Consider the following 16,029-nt stretch of genomic DNA (forward strand, 5'->3'; position numbering starts at 1 on the left):
ACCCTACAGTGTGTGCCAATAGTGAAATCAGCGTTTTAGACCCAAACCATATCTTTAAACAGGCTTTAAAAATGCTTTTTAATGCCGTGAAAGTCTGTTTTTATAGCTGGGTGTGTATGTGACTTCTGGTCAGATTCACGATGAACCGCAACTTTTGGCACTTCTACATAGACTTCATTTTAACTAACCGCCCCTTGCTTGTAACATTGTAACTTTCATCTCATAACATTACAACTTCATTCTCTGAACATTTTGAATTAAATCTTGTAACATTACCTCTGTTCTCTCTTGACATTATGACTTTTTTGGAGGATCATTACAAATTCCGAAAAAACAATTTAACTTTTGTCCGTAATTTATTCTTTTGTTCTTGTGACATTGGTTCTTTAATCTCTTAGCATTGGGACTTAATTCTCAGGTCATGACCCCTTAGATATAACATCCCATCTTTATTCTCAAAATGTTACAACTTTTTTTGTTGTTTCTACTCTTGTCCTCCATTGTTGTGTCCAGAATCCACTTGAGGCTGGCTGCAGAAAGACCAGAAGTCACGTACACACCCAGCCATAAAAACAGACTTTTACAGCATTAAAAAGCATATTTACAGCCTGGTTAAAAAAACATTTTGGGTCTAAAACGCTGATTTCACTATCGGCACACACTGTACAGTGAGTGAATTTTTTCTATCTGTTATTAGGATCATTTGATTTTCCAATCAGAGGCACAGCTCAGGTCACATGACCACTGGGCGCCCTGTAGCTGCTCGAAGAAAAACTCACAGCCAGCGTCATAGCGAATGTGGCTGTGTCCGCGGATTGGTTTCATTTCACGGTTTCAAGAACAGAGGGGCAGCGTTGCGGATGCTTCGTCCATGTTTTATACCGTCTATGGTTTATAGACGACAGTAAACTATTTGAATATTGTCATTGTTGGAATTGAAGATCATTACGTGAATATGATGTTTTGAGACAGTTTGGCTTTGTTGTGAAGTTTTGTCCTTCTAAACTTGGTGACAACATTTTGCACAAAAGCAGCAACATAAGCAGGTCAGATGACTTACAAAACAAGTATTATGTACATCAAAGTGGTATGTTGTCAGTCAAGCAAGTGTTCCTCTGTATCTAAGAGGAAAAAAGTAACCTCTTAGACTCAAACTACTAAAAAGAACTACTCAAGCTTACAATTTGTTCAAGACCCTTTTTACCACCAAAATCCTGAACTCTCTGCAGGAATGTAGCACCGAGTGTTCAAGTCTTTTACATTCCTGCTCCATCAGAGCCCATCCAGCAACTTTAACGGACCACGGTACAACAGCATGTCTCTATGGTGCATACAGCAGAAGCTCACGCTGGACTCAGACCGTGCCATGCTGACACCACCTTCTCTGGATGAGCCATCATGTCCTTCCACTGCTCCACAGCTTCAAGCACCGGGCTGTCGAATCCAAGCTGAACCTGACAGAGACATGTGACATCCCTCAGTTTGTTTATATTCATCTTGAATTATGTCTTAAATCTTTTTGGAAGCTACAAGATATCGTCATACAGCGAGAATCAGTTTACTGGCTTTGATGCTCATTGCAATCTAGGTTGTTATTTACGTATTGTCTGTTCAGCAGTAACCTAGACAGTATTGATTGTACCAATACACACTGGAAAAGCTCACCTGTCCAAGACACTGTTTCCTTCTGACCGAGCTGCGGCTGTAGAGTTTGACAGACAGCGAGCAGTCGTGGTCCAAAGCTGCCAGGAGGAAGTGAAACGTCTCTGCCCACCTACACTGACCCTTCGAGGCCTTTATCACCCGAGTCTTCTTCTTCATCACCACCCGCCCCAACTGGTGCATCTCCGCTTTGACAAAAAATGCTTCATACACGAGGGAGAATCACATGAGCTGCACTAAAACTGAGTCACATCACATTAAAGTCCACTCTCAGAGATACTTACCTTGTGTGAGAGGAGTGGAGGATGCTGGGAGGTTTTGCGCAGCGAGGACCTGGAGTTGGATTCGTCCGTTGACCGGCTGAAAGCAGGTGGTGAGATTGAGCTCGGCGTGGCACACCTGGAGATGTAAATTCATTCAATGTAATGGGTGTGTGTGTGGTTTCAAGTGCTTCCAGAGGCTGCCTCAAGTGGACACTCAAGGAATTGCAGTTTTTTTTTAATCACTTCTGCATGAGTTTCATTTCTCTGCTGCTTGGGTAAGACTCACTGATTTTAATCGAATGTACTTTTAACAGTTGGTCAGAGTCTTTACGAGACTTATCATAATGGTAACAGCCGTTTTTTTTTTGTTGTTGTTGTTGTTGTTGTTGTGGCCTTTCAAAATAAAAGACACAAAGGCAGTAAAATAAAACTGACAAGTCACAAAACAATGAGCAAAAAAAAAATCAAGGAGTCAGAAATATGTTAAAGAAAGATAATTTACTGGAAACGTAAACGAGAAATGTGTCACTGCTTTACAGGAAACAGGGCAGTGTCTGATGCAAGGTTTTTTTCCTACCCTGGAATAAACTCCAAAATAGACGACCAGCGTCAGTGTTCAAAGACGAAACATTTATTTCCAAGTTTCATCACAACTGGGCCGGCACTTTGGCAGCTACTGGCTTTCAGAGTTTGACACTCTGACCTTTAATCGCAGCTCTCTCTGAACAATTGCTGTAAATTGTTGGACAGCTGTTTGGTGTCAGTCAGAGCGACACTGTAGGAGCTTTTGTGTGTTTAAAGCTTCAACACACTGACCTTTAATCATCCGCCAAAAAAAGCACTTTATGAAAGAGGCAGACGAAACACACATAAGAGCATCATCTGTTATGGTCTGACATCAAACCTGCAGTTTGACCTTTGAATACGGCCGAGGAAGGTGGGGAGATTTTTCTAGATCTTAGAGAAGTGGTAAAATCTGTGGTTCAGCTTGAAAAGGGAAAAACTGGACTCAATTTTTGGAAGTAATAAAAAGTTTTGATAAAATTCAGTGAAACATGAAGCCAAATTTGAATGAACATGCACCATACATTACTTCAATTTTGTGTGTTGACGGATGAAGCCTGTGAATCCACCGACATTTACCTGAGTTGAACTTTTTTTTTGCTGCTAAAATGTCATAAATATGACCAAACCAAACCACATTTAATCTCTGCATGTTTGCTTACTTTAAAGAAGAGGATTATACTTTCCCACATTTAAAACATGGATACAAATCATCAATGCTGGATGTTCAGACTCAACAAGTGAAAATTTCCAAACCACTGCACATTCATTTGTTGATAAAACCTCTAAATCTGTATGTAAACTGCATTAAACTGTTCCTAAAATAACGTGATTTTCACAAGATCTTTTAGAAATGATGAGGTCATCGCACAAGGATCCCCTAACTGGATCATGACACTTTGGAGGGACAAGCCTCAAACCAGAGTCCCCCCAGAGGACTGGCCAACCATAGAGGAGGGAGTTAGTGTAGCAGGGAGCTCTAAAGATACAGCAGAGGCTGAAATAAGGGTTTTCAAAAACACCAATGTGAGAAAAAAAGGATTTTTCCTGAGCTGTAAATCACGTAAAGCTACCACGGGGGAACCCAGAGAGCCAGAATTAAGACCAAAAGAAAGAGAAATACCCTTTTTTGAGCTAACTCGTAGCTCTTATGTTGTAGTAGACCTTTTTCTTTCTTGCTTTACCCCTAAATATGTATCAGAAAGGTTTAGGGGCCGTTTACACGACAACGGTTTTAGGGTGAAATGCAAAAGTTTTGTTGTGTTTCAGCCTCGTGTTTACACCGAAACGGCATTGCAGCCAACCTAAAACGCAAACTTCTGAAAACGAGTGGGATTTTTCTGAAACGCTCCCAACACCGTTGCCGTGTAAACAGTAAGCCAGCGTGTTCAGTGGAAACACTGACGTCACACTCCGCCTCACGCACGCGCATACAACAGAACCACAGTACCATTGTTACTGTCTTCGCAAACTACCATTTTGTGCTTGTGCTGCTCAATCTGCTTTTTCTGCTGACTGTCTTTCAACAAAATGAGCATCTTTTGCTCCACTTTTTAACTTAGTATTCACCAATACACCAGATGATCATCTCAACTCTACTTCAGTGGAGATCTCCCAAAAGCGGCTTCTGGACAAGACAGTTATAGCACCACCTACAGGCCTGGTATGCTCACTACAGCGTTTTTAGTCTATCAGCGTTTCCGTGTAAACGCAGATTTTTTTTCACTGCGTGTTCCCTGCGTTATGCTTTTTCAGGTGTAATATTGTTGTGTAAACGGGGCCTTAGATGTAAAGTTTTACACCTGGTGACCAAAATAGGTGACAATGTGATGGCTGTTTCACTTGTAACTGATGGCATGAGCGGATTAGGAAAAGTAAGCCCCCAAGTGGATTTACCCAAAACTGTATCAATGGCCTACTACGTACTACCCGTGAATGTAGTATGTGGTAGGCACTGCGTACTGCCTACTGCTTTTGCTTGTAGCATGTAGTAGGCTATGATGGTACTGTTGAGTCAGCTTTGTTGTACACTACTCTGGTTTTCAGTTTTGGAAAGTGGAGCTACAGATGATAATTTATTTTATTTTATTTTAATTTAATTTTTTGGCCTTTGCACCTTTAATGTACAAACAAACTATGGGTAGATCTTGAAATTTTAGTTATCTTATTAATTATATCACTACAGAATCACCATATTTGATTTTTAATTATAAATCCTAAAGTTATATCGTTATAAATAGATATTTGTATTTTTGCAGCAGATGGTAACATCTCTTCCATTTAAGTCACGAATGGTTTACAAAAAGGGAATTAGTGTTTCATATTGGTTTAAATGAATTTGTAGAAGTTAACATCTCTTATACAACTGTAGGTGAGAAGATTGTCCAATGTTTCTTTCGCATCACTACCCTTCTATCTCCCAGACCATCAAACATTAGTGTGGTTGTATTGTAGTTGTAATGCTGAATCATTCCAGTAGATGGCGGTAATTCACCAAAACCTACCACCCACATTGACAAACAGTGTTAGCGTCGAGTATGCCAGGTAGACTGGTCTGTTGCATACCGAGAGATTTTCCTGGATCAGTAGGACATCCAGGGATTTTTGGCAGGCTGCAAATTTTGCAAATATTCACATAGTACCTCCTACATACTGAATTTCAGCTAAAATAAAAGGCACTGCTAGTGTAGCCAGTAGTTTGGAAAACAGCCATTGTCTTTTGTCAAATACCTCAAATGAAAGGAAACCAACTATTGGCTTGTAAATGTTGCTTTGCCTTTCTACAGCTTCAAAAAGGGGCTAGTGCAGCTGCAGACTCTACGCCTTGTTGTTTGATTTATCTGAAAGCGTAATCATCCACACGTCTTCTTAAAAAGCCACTATCTTACTTGTCCAGACTTCTATAAGTGCAGCCGTCTCGACTCTTAAGAGCCTTCACTGAGCGACGGTGATTTGGACAATTTGTGCCTATTTACCTCCAGATGGGAGAAGTCACTCACAGAGTCTAATGATGATTCACTGTCTGATCCTTTAAGTGCAGAAACAGTTCACTTTTCACTTCCACTGGCCAGACAAGCATCCATTTATCAGCAAACCCACTCTCTGCAGTTGAAATGCTTTGAGGTCTGACCTACTTACCGCATCTAAGGTTTCTACAATCATCACACCGGCTCCTTGTTTCCAATAAAAAGCCTGTTTCCAGATCTCGCTTGATAATGAATCCTCATTTTCTTTCCCTGTGATTATGCAACAAGCCTGACTCAGTGTCAATATTATCCTGTGAGGACCAAGATTACTGTTCCTGCCAGCGTGCTACAATCCATCACGGAGACGGTTTTATGAGGGACACACAGTGCTGAGCTCTTGTTTACTGTGCACATACAAAAGGTGATAAAAGGCAGCAAACAGAGGAAGGAAACATTGGGGGAAAGTCTGGGATATTTCAATAACGGATTTTTTTTTTCCTTTGAGACTTTGGGTAAAACAATCAGCTGCATATCTGAACTAAACAGGACACAAACAGGAAGAATGACCTTGAATGTCAGGAAATATCCTCAACCAGAGGAATGGGCATATTGGATTGGATATTAGTGAATTTGTCAGAGATGTTGGTTTAGTGCCTCTAAGGAAGAATTCTTATTAATGTAGTAATCCAACTACCACACAACGGACCCACAAGTTGTGTAACGAATGTTCCTCGAAGGCAACATACACAAAGTATTGGGATTGTGCCTTCAGAAGACCAACCAACTGAACCTTTATCAAAGGTTGTTGTTCCCCATTTCACTACATGGATGCCGCCCCAACCAAAAGAGAAATGAAATGCAGACTCACAGAGGACTTGGATCGAGGGCAGAGGTCAAGCCAGTGCTCCGTCTCCTGAGCGCCCAGTTGTCGTAGAGAGAGGACGCACTCCGCCACCGTACGCTTCTTGTTGCTGTGCATCTGCAACCTCAGCACCAGAGCACTGCAACGCAGCTGCTGGAGACGCAGCGCAAACACAAAGGTCTCCATGAAGGACACATCCTGGAGAGGAGATGGAGTCAGTACTTTTATATCACAGCTCATAAAGGAATTATAAACTCATGTAAGAACGTGTGGAGCTTCTGCTGTTACCTGACAGTATTCCTTGATGGAGCTCTTGAACTGTATGGGTTTGGGGACGGTGATGATTCCTTTGAATCCAATCTTCTGTTGTTCTGCTCCATCAGGAGGAAGGTTCAGCTCTGAACACTGAAAACAAAACATGAAACATGGCACCATGTCCCAATAGATAGAGCTGGGGCAATATGCTATTTTCACGATTCAATTCTGTAACGACTCTTTGGGTGCCAATTTGTTTAAAATGGCCATTCTTTGATATTTAGGATTTTTGTGATTTTTAGTTTGCTTTTTTAACACCAGACTATGGAAAAAAATAAAATGATGATGATAATGTGTGCAGACTATATAAGGAGCCATATTTTCCCATAAGAATGCACATCACTTGAGTCAGAGAAAAACATTTCGCCCTCTGCTGGAGAAAAGTGGTAACATTTTTCCAATCCAGTTTATAAACAAAGACTGAAATGAAGAATTTGAAATAAAAAAAAATTGATGAGGAATCCCGATTTTGATATTGTCAAACAAAAAATCCTGATATATCAAATAACATTTTTTTCCCCCACCTCTACAAATAGACCGTCTCAAACCACCTCATATTCACCAAGAGCTCTTACAAAGAGTGAATGTTGTGTCTTGTCAGTTTGGTTCAGGTTAAGGGGTCAGGGTAAGGGTTAACCACTTTTTACTTCAGTCTTGTCTTACATGTCTGTCATGTCTACTTTTATTTTGTATTCATGGCTCTTCTCTCATTTCAGGCAACTTCACTTCCCGCCTTTGTGATTGTGACCCCTGCCCCTCTGTGTGCCTAACAGAGCCCCATTACCCCTTTAATGTACCATAACTGTGCCTCCCTTTGTTTTGTGCCAATCAAAGATCCATGTGTCCTAAGTTTGTTTCACTTTTTCTTTTTTTTTCCTACTATTTTTTAAAGGTCCCATATTATGCAAAATCACTTTAATACGTCTCTTCGTGAAATTTGTGGTCTTTGGCTTTCCTCCCAGCCCACAAAATGTGACATTTAATGACCAAACCTGTACTTAGTAGTGCTTGTGAATGTAAAATCCTGACCCAAAACGGATTTGCCGACGTCAGCAATTCCCTTTTTTGACCAATCAGGAGCAAGTCTGACCTGATTGGTCCACCTTAGCAGATACCTTTTTTCTTCAGTGTCCCCCTGTCTCTGTGTTAGCTTCAGGATGCTAACTTTAGCTGCGGTTAGCCTGTTGTTTAAGCCTGTAATTTTAAGGTTAACGAGCTTCGCTGTTTTGTAAACATTGTGCACTCAGAGCTTGTGGCGCCGCTCTTAGTGAAGCGTAAGAGTGGGGCGGTATCAGCGGTGGCTCATTTACATACGACGGTCACGCCCACTAAATCAGAGCGTTCTGAACAGAGGGGCTATGAGAGCCTGGAAACAATGCTGCTGTGCTTGATTTATTGGCTTTTTGGATCAAAACATGTTACTACCATTTCATGAAGACATCAATGATCCATATTAAACTGCAGAAAAGGAGCACAATATGGGACCTTTAAACTCCAGTGGGTACTGAATTTTTGTTACTTCTCTCTTCATCAAGTTTTTCCTGCTTTGATGTGATTTTTTTTTTTTTTACCTTTGTCTTAAGTTGCTCCAGCTTGGCTGTGATTGTTTTTGTCCATTGCTTTCTGAGGTTTTTAATCAAAGGGTCTTTTTTTCTTTCTTTTTTTTTTTTTTTGACTAAGTTGAGCTGCTGGGTCTTTCATACTGATCATTGGCAGTGACCCTGCAAATGCTCAGCTTATGCAAAAACTTTAAGTCCAGTAAGAAGGACTTAAGTGTCTTAAGATGTGTTTGTGTCAGAGTTAAGGCCTTCGAGGCTATTTCAAAGGTTTGCAGAATCATCTGGACGTTAAAACTGAGAACAATAAATTAAATTATGATCAGAAACACCAGCAGAGACAATTCTGCTTCTCAAAAGCACAACCTTTCCCCCCCTTGTGTCTCCAAACCAAAGTTAACACAGCACCAAGAGTCTCTAACAGAGCTCTGTGTTCTCCAAACACAGAGCCCATTGAGAGAGGCTGCAGAGGAGTACAATGGGGCTTTTTGTGTTTTCATGCTCACCTCTCTTTTCAGTGTGTAACCTTACCTGGACCAGAGTGATCCACACCTGTTCCAGAGTCTCATGGTAGCTCAGCTGGATGCACACCTTCCCCAGCTCACGCTCATCCCCAGACAAAGTGATAGAATCTGAGACATGTGAGTGAGAAAACAGGAGTATGACGGAAAGAAAGCAATGCATGTTTTGGGCTTAGTGTTGTAATGTAGATTTAAACGTATAATGTTGAATAATACTAAATAGGTTTCAGACTAAGGTCTAAAATAATTGTCTCTTGTTAATTTTATTCCCATAACCCAGGAGTTATGCAACCGCAGTGTCTTCCTGCTTCCTGCTGCCATCCTTACAGAAGATAAAGACGCCTCTACACTATGAGCAATATATCTAAAGAAAGATATCCCAGATAACTGAAAAGCAATTGAGTTAACCAGAATTTAAATGTCACCAAAGTATTTCATGGTGGTGCTCCCACTTGTTGTAACTCACCTAAGCTGCTTTCAATGGAGCCAAACCTGGTGGAGGACGTGCTGCTGTGGACGCTGGTGAGTGAGTCAAAGTGCTGCAGGTGATTACAAACACAGAAAGTAATCAGTCAGAACAGCATGAAATGATCCCTAGATTTTCTGTTGTGACACTGAGATGGTTCAGCCTCTGGGGACCATAAATGTGGCACAAGCCATAGATCTGAATCAAGTGTTTGTGTAGATATAAAAAGGTCATGTCCTCTTTAGATCTGCCGCATCTTTGAACTCATCATCTCCTGCGTCTTACATGTTTCCTTGCACGCTATTCTTGGATTGGGTGGGTGCATTTGTTCACCCTCAGATCTAAAGCCAAGGTGCCGGGCCTTTCATGCCACTATTGTTTGCTTATTATGCTGGCAAGATAAACATTTGAGCTTCAATCTTATTCTAACTGCAAAGGCTGTTACAGACGACAAAGGCGCTCAGATATTTTTCAGTTCGTGTTTTTTTTAATTATTACTATCTATTTTTTTAAGTTTAAACTCTTAAAAAAGTTGTACGGAGGCCCTAATGGCTCAATAAAGCTTAAGATGAGGAGATCAATGTCCCATTGTTGTCTGTTTGTTCATTGTTGGACTGAAGCCAGTAGCTAGCTAGCTCAGTTTAACACGTCACAACTTGTTTGATTACGCCACATTTGATGTTACAGCATACAGCAGAGATATAATTAAAAATAAAAAAAGTTATTGTTTCATTCTTGCTCTTAATTACTCTTTAGAAAAGGGCAGGGATAACATTTCTACCTGTTTCCAGTCTCTGTTGCATTTGGCGTGTCCACTTCTAGCAAGAAGGGCAGCGGGAGGTAACGTAAGTTTCCTTGAAATATGATTGGCTACTCCAGGTGTCATTTAAGAATTCTCAACTATGATTGGCTGTTTGCCTTGTTAAAGGCGGGACTTGAGTGAAAATCAACTTATTTGGGTACTCTGAACTGTAGAAAAGCTCTTTAACACCTTTTATACCCCAGCAACTGAAGACAAACAATATGTAGCATCAAAATGTGTCCAGTAAATATTTTTTGACAGCATTAGTGCACAAGAGTTGGCTCACATTTGACTTCTTTACTCTTAGAATCAAAGTGCTATCTGTGAGGCTGTTTGCACTGTTCCACTTTGCTGCTGTGAAAACTATAAATCTATATTTAGCTGAAATTGACACAGGGTGAGAAAGGTGCTGTTTGAGAACAGATAAGATAGAAGAGAGTCTCACCTGTATGTTAGCCTGAGGGCTGGAGAGATCCAGCATGGAGCTGCTCAGACGCTGGTCGCCACCAGGCCTCAGATTCCAACCTGAAAGCAAAATGTTTATACCCATGGAGCTTTATTTAAGACCTGGGGTTCATAAATTTTTAATCCACTTTGTATTCTACATTTGTTTTTATTAAAAAAGTAAAAAGTATATGAGGTAGTTTTTTCTACCTGGACTGAGGGGACTGGAGCTTCTGTTCTTCAGGGTATCTCTGCGGGTGGATCCAGGGGACATAAACTCAACCATCTGACCCCGATGGAAGCTGGACTCGGGGCTGTAGCTGAGGAAGCTGGAGCCCAGCAGCTCAGCCTTCCTCTCTGCGTAGGTGCACCGAGCTGAGCCTGCAGAGAGGACAAACAGCTGGAGGTCAGAGTGTGTTCGTTTGAGCACATTTTTCCCTTTCACTGAGTAACTGAGAGATAAGCTTTTCATTTAGAAACAGGATATCCTGGTTCTTTTTTTCTTGAGCAATCAAAGGTCAGTTCAGTAACTTCTGAGCTGGTTTTAATTAAGCTGGTCCATCTGAGGCATGGGTTGCAAGAGTCTCCTCTGCAGGCTTTAGCTTGAGGTTTGTTTTGGATGAGTAAAATGTGTCACCTTAACCTTTACCTCTGCTAACCCATCTGTGTGCCGAGGCAATTGAACATGACGTAAGTCATCAGATCCTGTTTGATTTGTGTCACCAGGGATACCCAATAACCAAATGTCATAATATCAATACCTGCAAAGCCACTCCATGCAAAGGAATGTTAACATTCCTGTAGTCTATAGATCTTTTGCATCTACATTTTCAATCATGATTATTTCTTGTTGATCACATCCAGACAATGGTGGAATTAGCAGTAAGCATTTCCCTGTTAGCTCCTATGCTAACTGTTCTCTGTGATCCAGCAATTGTTGTCTTTAGCTAACAGCATAAGTTATCATCTGCCTCAGTCACAGGGTCATCACACATTCACAAGCATATCAGGAGAGATTTCCACAAAAAGGCAACTTATGCAGTTAGCAAAAAACAACAACCGCTGAAACACAGAAACTGGTTCGAGAAGGAACCAGAAGGGCCACATGAACAGGACGATAAGTTTCTCTTTATATGTTAGCTTGTTTTTTGAGCACCCTCAACAGGACTCACCCAACCATTGGAGTCACTGATATTTATATTTAGTGGCATAACTCTATTCTGTTACTTTTTTGCCTTAAAATAAACCTTCAACGATACTGGATAAAATTATTTGCAGCTAAATGCTAGTGCAAAGACTTTCACTATCAGCCGTCACAGGAAACACAGGACTGCAAAATGTCCAAGAACATTCTAAAAAGAAATACTTTCTGCACAGCAGCCAATATTCCCTGATGGGGTAGCTGTTGCAGAAAAAAAAAAGTACAACCTGCCTATAATTTTTGAGCTGAGACTTTCAGGGATGGAACTTTGTTCCTCTGACGGCCACTAGAGGCTGGCTTCAGAAGTGAGTCAGTCCCATAGACAACCACTTGAAATGGCCATGCCAAATATTAGCTAAAGTGAGTTAAAACTTTTATTTTTGGTGTTATTTTTGCTTAAAAAAGAGATCTGCCCAGAAAGCTTATCTTCTCTTCTTTCAGGAATTGTAATGAGCTCAGCTTGCATTATTTATTGCCTGTGACCGGAATGTCGTTACACATGAATTCCTATGCAGTACTGTAGCTCCATGGATATCACCATGAAGCTTATTGTTCCTTTTTAATGGGTCTGATTGATTTTTCATGCTAGTCCAAATGATTGAGGAGTTACAGTAACCTAAAGAGCACTTTTAAAATTGCAGCGCTGGCACTCCAATGGGTTCTAAAGCAAAAATAACAGCTGAATTCTCTTATTAGTTTATGGCCTGAATCGCTGCTTTCCAGTCCTCTTAAATACCACATGAAGTTCATAAATCACAGTTCAGTTTAGAAGAAAACAGACCCTAAAGCAGCGGTTGATTTAAGACATGATAAAAAAGTCTTCTTAAAGTGTCTTGTTTGTTGATCATAAACAGTTTTACATCAGCCAAATTTATTGTCCCAGTCAAATTTCACATTATTTTAATAAGAGTAACACAGCTTGGGCTTGCCTTAGCTCATGAATTAGCGTAGTAGCTTCTCTTTCCTTGTCATATTTAAGACCTATAGACCTTGTGCAGCACATTCAGATGCTGAGCAGAACCCAGGGAACCACAGTGAGCTCCACGTTAGTTTCTGAACTCCTCATGTTCACACCCTGAAAGCTTAAACACTTGTGGAGCCACAATGACGAGCATGAAGCACTTAATGGGCCTAATCCTGAAGTCAAACATCGATTGAGGAGAATGAAATGATATGTTGTGTGTTCAGGTGATGAAGAGAAGCGGCATTATTTACCAGCCCAACCTTTAAATCAACACTGACACACAGGACAGGTTTTTACGATACTTCTCCCTACAGTATGACGGTGAGATTAGGATCATCATTACTTTAATCCCTAAATGTCTAAATGTAAACACAGGGAGTTCAGTCAGCTGAGGGATCATTTCAGGTACCTACTCTGTGGACCAGACTGGAGGTTGGGGTAGGGGGAGCCTCGAGGTTGGACGTACGAGGCCTTAAAGGTAGGGAGGACAAACGGCACCTCTCTGCCATCAGGGGGCAGCTTGGACAGGAGATAATCCTCTGACACTCCAACTTTCCCTTCTTCCGGCTCCCATCCGTCAGCCTGGTCTTTATTTGGAGGCATCCTCAGTGTGACCACTGGAAAACAGATGAAATCACATCATCAGATACAGAACAGCTGATGAAATGTGGCATAAAATGCAGCTGGGTTACCTTGGGTCTCCTGCTCCTTTTGCTTCATAAAACTTTTGCAGCAGTCTTTGAGGCACTCCATGGCTGCAAGTGCAAATAATCCAGCACTAAAAGAGTAAGTGTCAGTCAGAGTTGACACGGCAAACAAACCTTTTCATGAGCCAATAAGAGGCTGAACACGCCCAGAGTGTCAGAATGGTGTCACACACTCAAAGGTGTAACAGTTTCAATCCAGTGTTGGAAGTTTTTCAAACTCATTTTTGGGCTTTGTGCGTCTTTTTGGGTGAGAAAGGCTGGAAGTGGAGTCATGCAAGGCTGTAGTCTCTGTACATGGGGTGCATTAAAGCCACTGAGCTAAACCAGTGCCCTAATTCTGGTGCAAAATGTGTTTTAACTTGTACTGTTAAATGTAACTTCTTGTTTTAATGTAAAAAAAAAATGTAATGTAAAGGGCTGTTAGGCCAAAAACACATTTTTTGTTTCAACACCAAGAGAGTCATCTTGATTTAATAAGAAGTCTTGCGTCAACCCTTGTCTTAGTTTGGCTAATTTAGACTTGTTAACTCAACTTCTTCAGGTAGTAGTTTGAAATAATTAACCTATTTCAACTCAACTCAAGGTTTTAGTTATGTTAACTTTTCATTTTTGGTTATTTAAGTTATATTTTTAGCTACATTAACTTCTTCAGGTTGTTGTTCAGCATTATAAATAAATGGTCTGGACCATTGGGTTCAAAAGTCCAGTTTGTACTTCCAGGTAAGACACCTGTTTCTTAACTTGGAAGACAAATATATACCACATTATCTGGCTCAGACAGTCTGATATCACCTTTAACTTTATCCATTAAGTAGTAGGGTTTCATATCCGTAAAGTACCCTCCTTACTTATGGTGACATTCTGGTTGTTAACTTGAAGGCTGTAGCTTCACAAAACAGTTTGAGGCTCTCATATTCACTGCGCTGCCCCGACATAGATTTTCAAGTTGGAATATATTTTGTAGTTGAGATTAGGTATTTGAAATGATACGGTACAGGTGCCCGGTACCTGGCAATTGGTACCAGTAACCAATGATACTAATTTTTGATACTTTTTTGTGTTTATGTGGTAAAAAAATATCAACTTGTCTAATAATTCTGTCTTTTTTTTTCAATTTAACATATTTATCCTTCAGTGTATATATTTGCAATGCTGTGTTTATGTCCAGCATGGAAAATTGCCTACTCTTCCACTCCCTCACAGTCAAAAGGATGGGTTTAGGTACCCGGACATGGTACCTTTTGATTTTATGTAAATCAGTCGGTACCTATTACTTAATTTGGTACCCATCCCTTATTGAGATGATGCCAACTTATTATTAAAAGTTATCATAACTTCAATAATCTTTTGTCATATTGACATAGATTAAAATGCTATAATAACAAATTTGCAAAATCACGTTTACAGTGCATGTTAAAATGCAGCCCACATTCACAGCTGTGCTCCATAAAGATGAGCTGTTATCAGATTACTTTGTCAGATTATGTCATCGTTATGATCCCAAATTTAAAGAGCTCTAACAATCCCCGGTATTTAATGTAACATCTGCAAAGTTTGGTCTTTGAGATAATTAGTAGTTTTGTTATGCTCCTTAAATTGTTTTTTTTATCCATTTTTCCCACAAAAATGACCATGCAAATTTTTTTTTATGTTTTAGAATGTAATTTTTTTCCCCAAATTTGTTTCAGTTGCACAAAAAATGAGCACTGTTAAAGACTTACAATCTTTGTAAGTTTGCCAACATGCTCCAGATTTGTTTTTGGTGCCATGATCCCAAGCGTTGTCCTGTTTGCAACTTTGAGGAGGCTCTCCCAAAATCTGTCATAATCCCATAAATTTAAACCCAACAAATGCAGCTTGGTTGTGACAGCAAAATTTGGTTTAAATCCTCTGAACTTTCCTCATTAGTCTTTAAATATTCTGTCTGCGGTACTTTCTTATGTTTCAGAATGAGTCAGGGTTTGAAAGCTCGACACATGCAAGAGGAATACTTTCAGGAATCATTCAAAGAGACTGAAACCAGCTGACTGAGCCTGCTCTGTGCTGCCAATGAGCCTGTGGAGAGATCTGAGCTGGTCCAACTTTGCCAAACACGTAAAACAGAAATGATTTGTAAACATAAAAGCATCAGAAATGAAAACTTACCCCTGTGATGTTTTCACTGAATGAGGATAAACTCCCAGCTGATCCTTCTCATGAGCAGAGCAGAGAGGAATGAAGCTCAGGTTTCTGATTCACTTCACTTACTGCTCTGTCTCCCTCCCTCCCTCCCTCCCCTCTTTCTCTCTCTGTCTCTGATTCCCGGACAGACTCACAGTGTTTCAGCTTCCTTCCTCGTAACACAGATGAGGGCATCACTTTCTGTTATGTATTTCTCAGTTTACCCTTTTATCTTATCTTTATCCTCTTCAGTCGATATTAAAACTCTGTATCCACGTTACCTGAGTCCAAACAGAGGCAGCAAACAGATCCTGTGTGTCTTTATTTACTGAGCACGCTCACTGACAGCTTCAGCAGCTGTACAATAAGAGGAAGGACAATCTGGTTCACGCAAACTTTTATACATCACGAACACCCCTGTTTTTTAAATACTCTCCTTATTGTAGAAGAACAACGCTGTTTACATAAGCTGGTGAGTTGTTATGCACATCTTCCAGAAGCTTCCTCATCATACTAACTGATATTTTATGCACTAAGACCTCCCTGTGTATGTTGATTTTTATTGATACGACCCTG

General features: G+C 40.4%; 1 protein-coding gene across 2 annotated transcripts; it reads right to left on the minus strand.

Annotated features, from left to right (window-relative positions):
• Positions 1-850: 850 nt before the first annotated feature.
• On the minus strand, positions 851-15,537 carry tc2n (tandem C2 domains, nuclear). 2 transcript variants are annotated; one of them, XM_074692333.1, is made up of 12 exons: positions 15,439-15,537; positions 13,279-13,364; positions 13,000-13,203; positions 10,632-10,802; positions 10,423-10,502; positions 9,176-9,248; positions 8,720-8,820; positions 6,606-6,722; positions 6,324-6,515; positions 1,947-2,061; positions 1,666-1,865; positions 851-1,454 (listed from the first exon to the last, which is right to left on the minus strand). In XM_074692333.1, exons 2-12 carry the CDS (start codon positions 13,337-13,339, stop codon positions 1,344-1,346), a joined length of 1,425 nt encoding a protein of 474 aa, XP_074548434.1. In that variant the 5' UTR covers positions 13,340-13,364; positions 15,439-15,537; the 3' UTR covers positions 851-1,343. The 2 variants fall into 2 exon arrangements, with proteins under 2 accessions (XP_074548434.1, XP_074548435.1); XM_074692334.1 differs by having other exon boundaries at positions 13,279-13,341; positions 15,439-15,508.
• Positions 15,538-16,029: the final 492 nt, after the last annotated feature.

The sequence above is a fragment of the Halichoeres trimaculatus genome, unplaced genomic scaffold, assembly GCF_033239565.1.
Source record: "Halichoeres trimaculatus isolate MK-OKI-2021-1 unplaced genomic scaffold, fHalTri1.1 fHalTri1_scaffold_17, whole genome shotgun sequence".
Classification (NCBI taxonomy): Eukaryota; Metazoa; Chordata; class Actinopteri; order Labriformes; family Labridae; genus Halichoeres; species Halichoeres trimaculatus.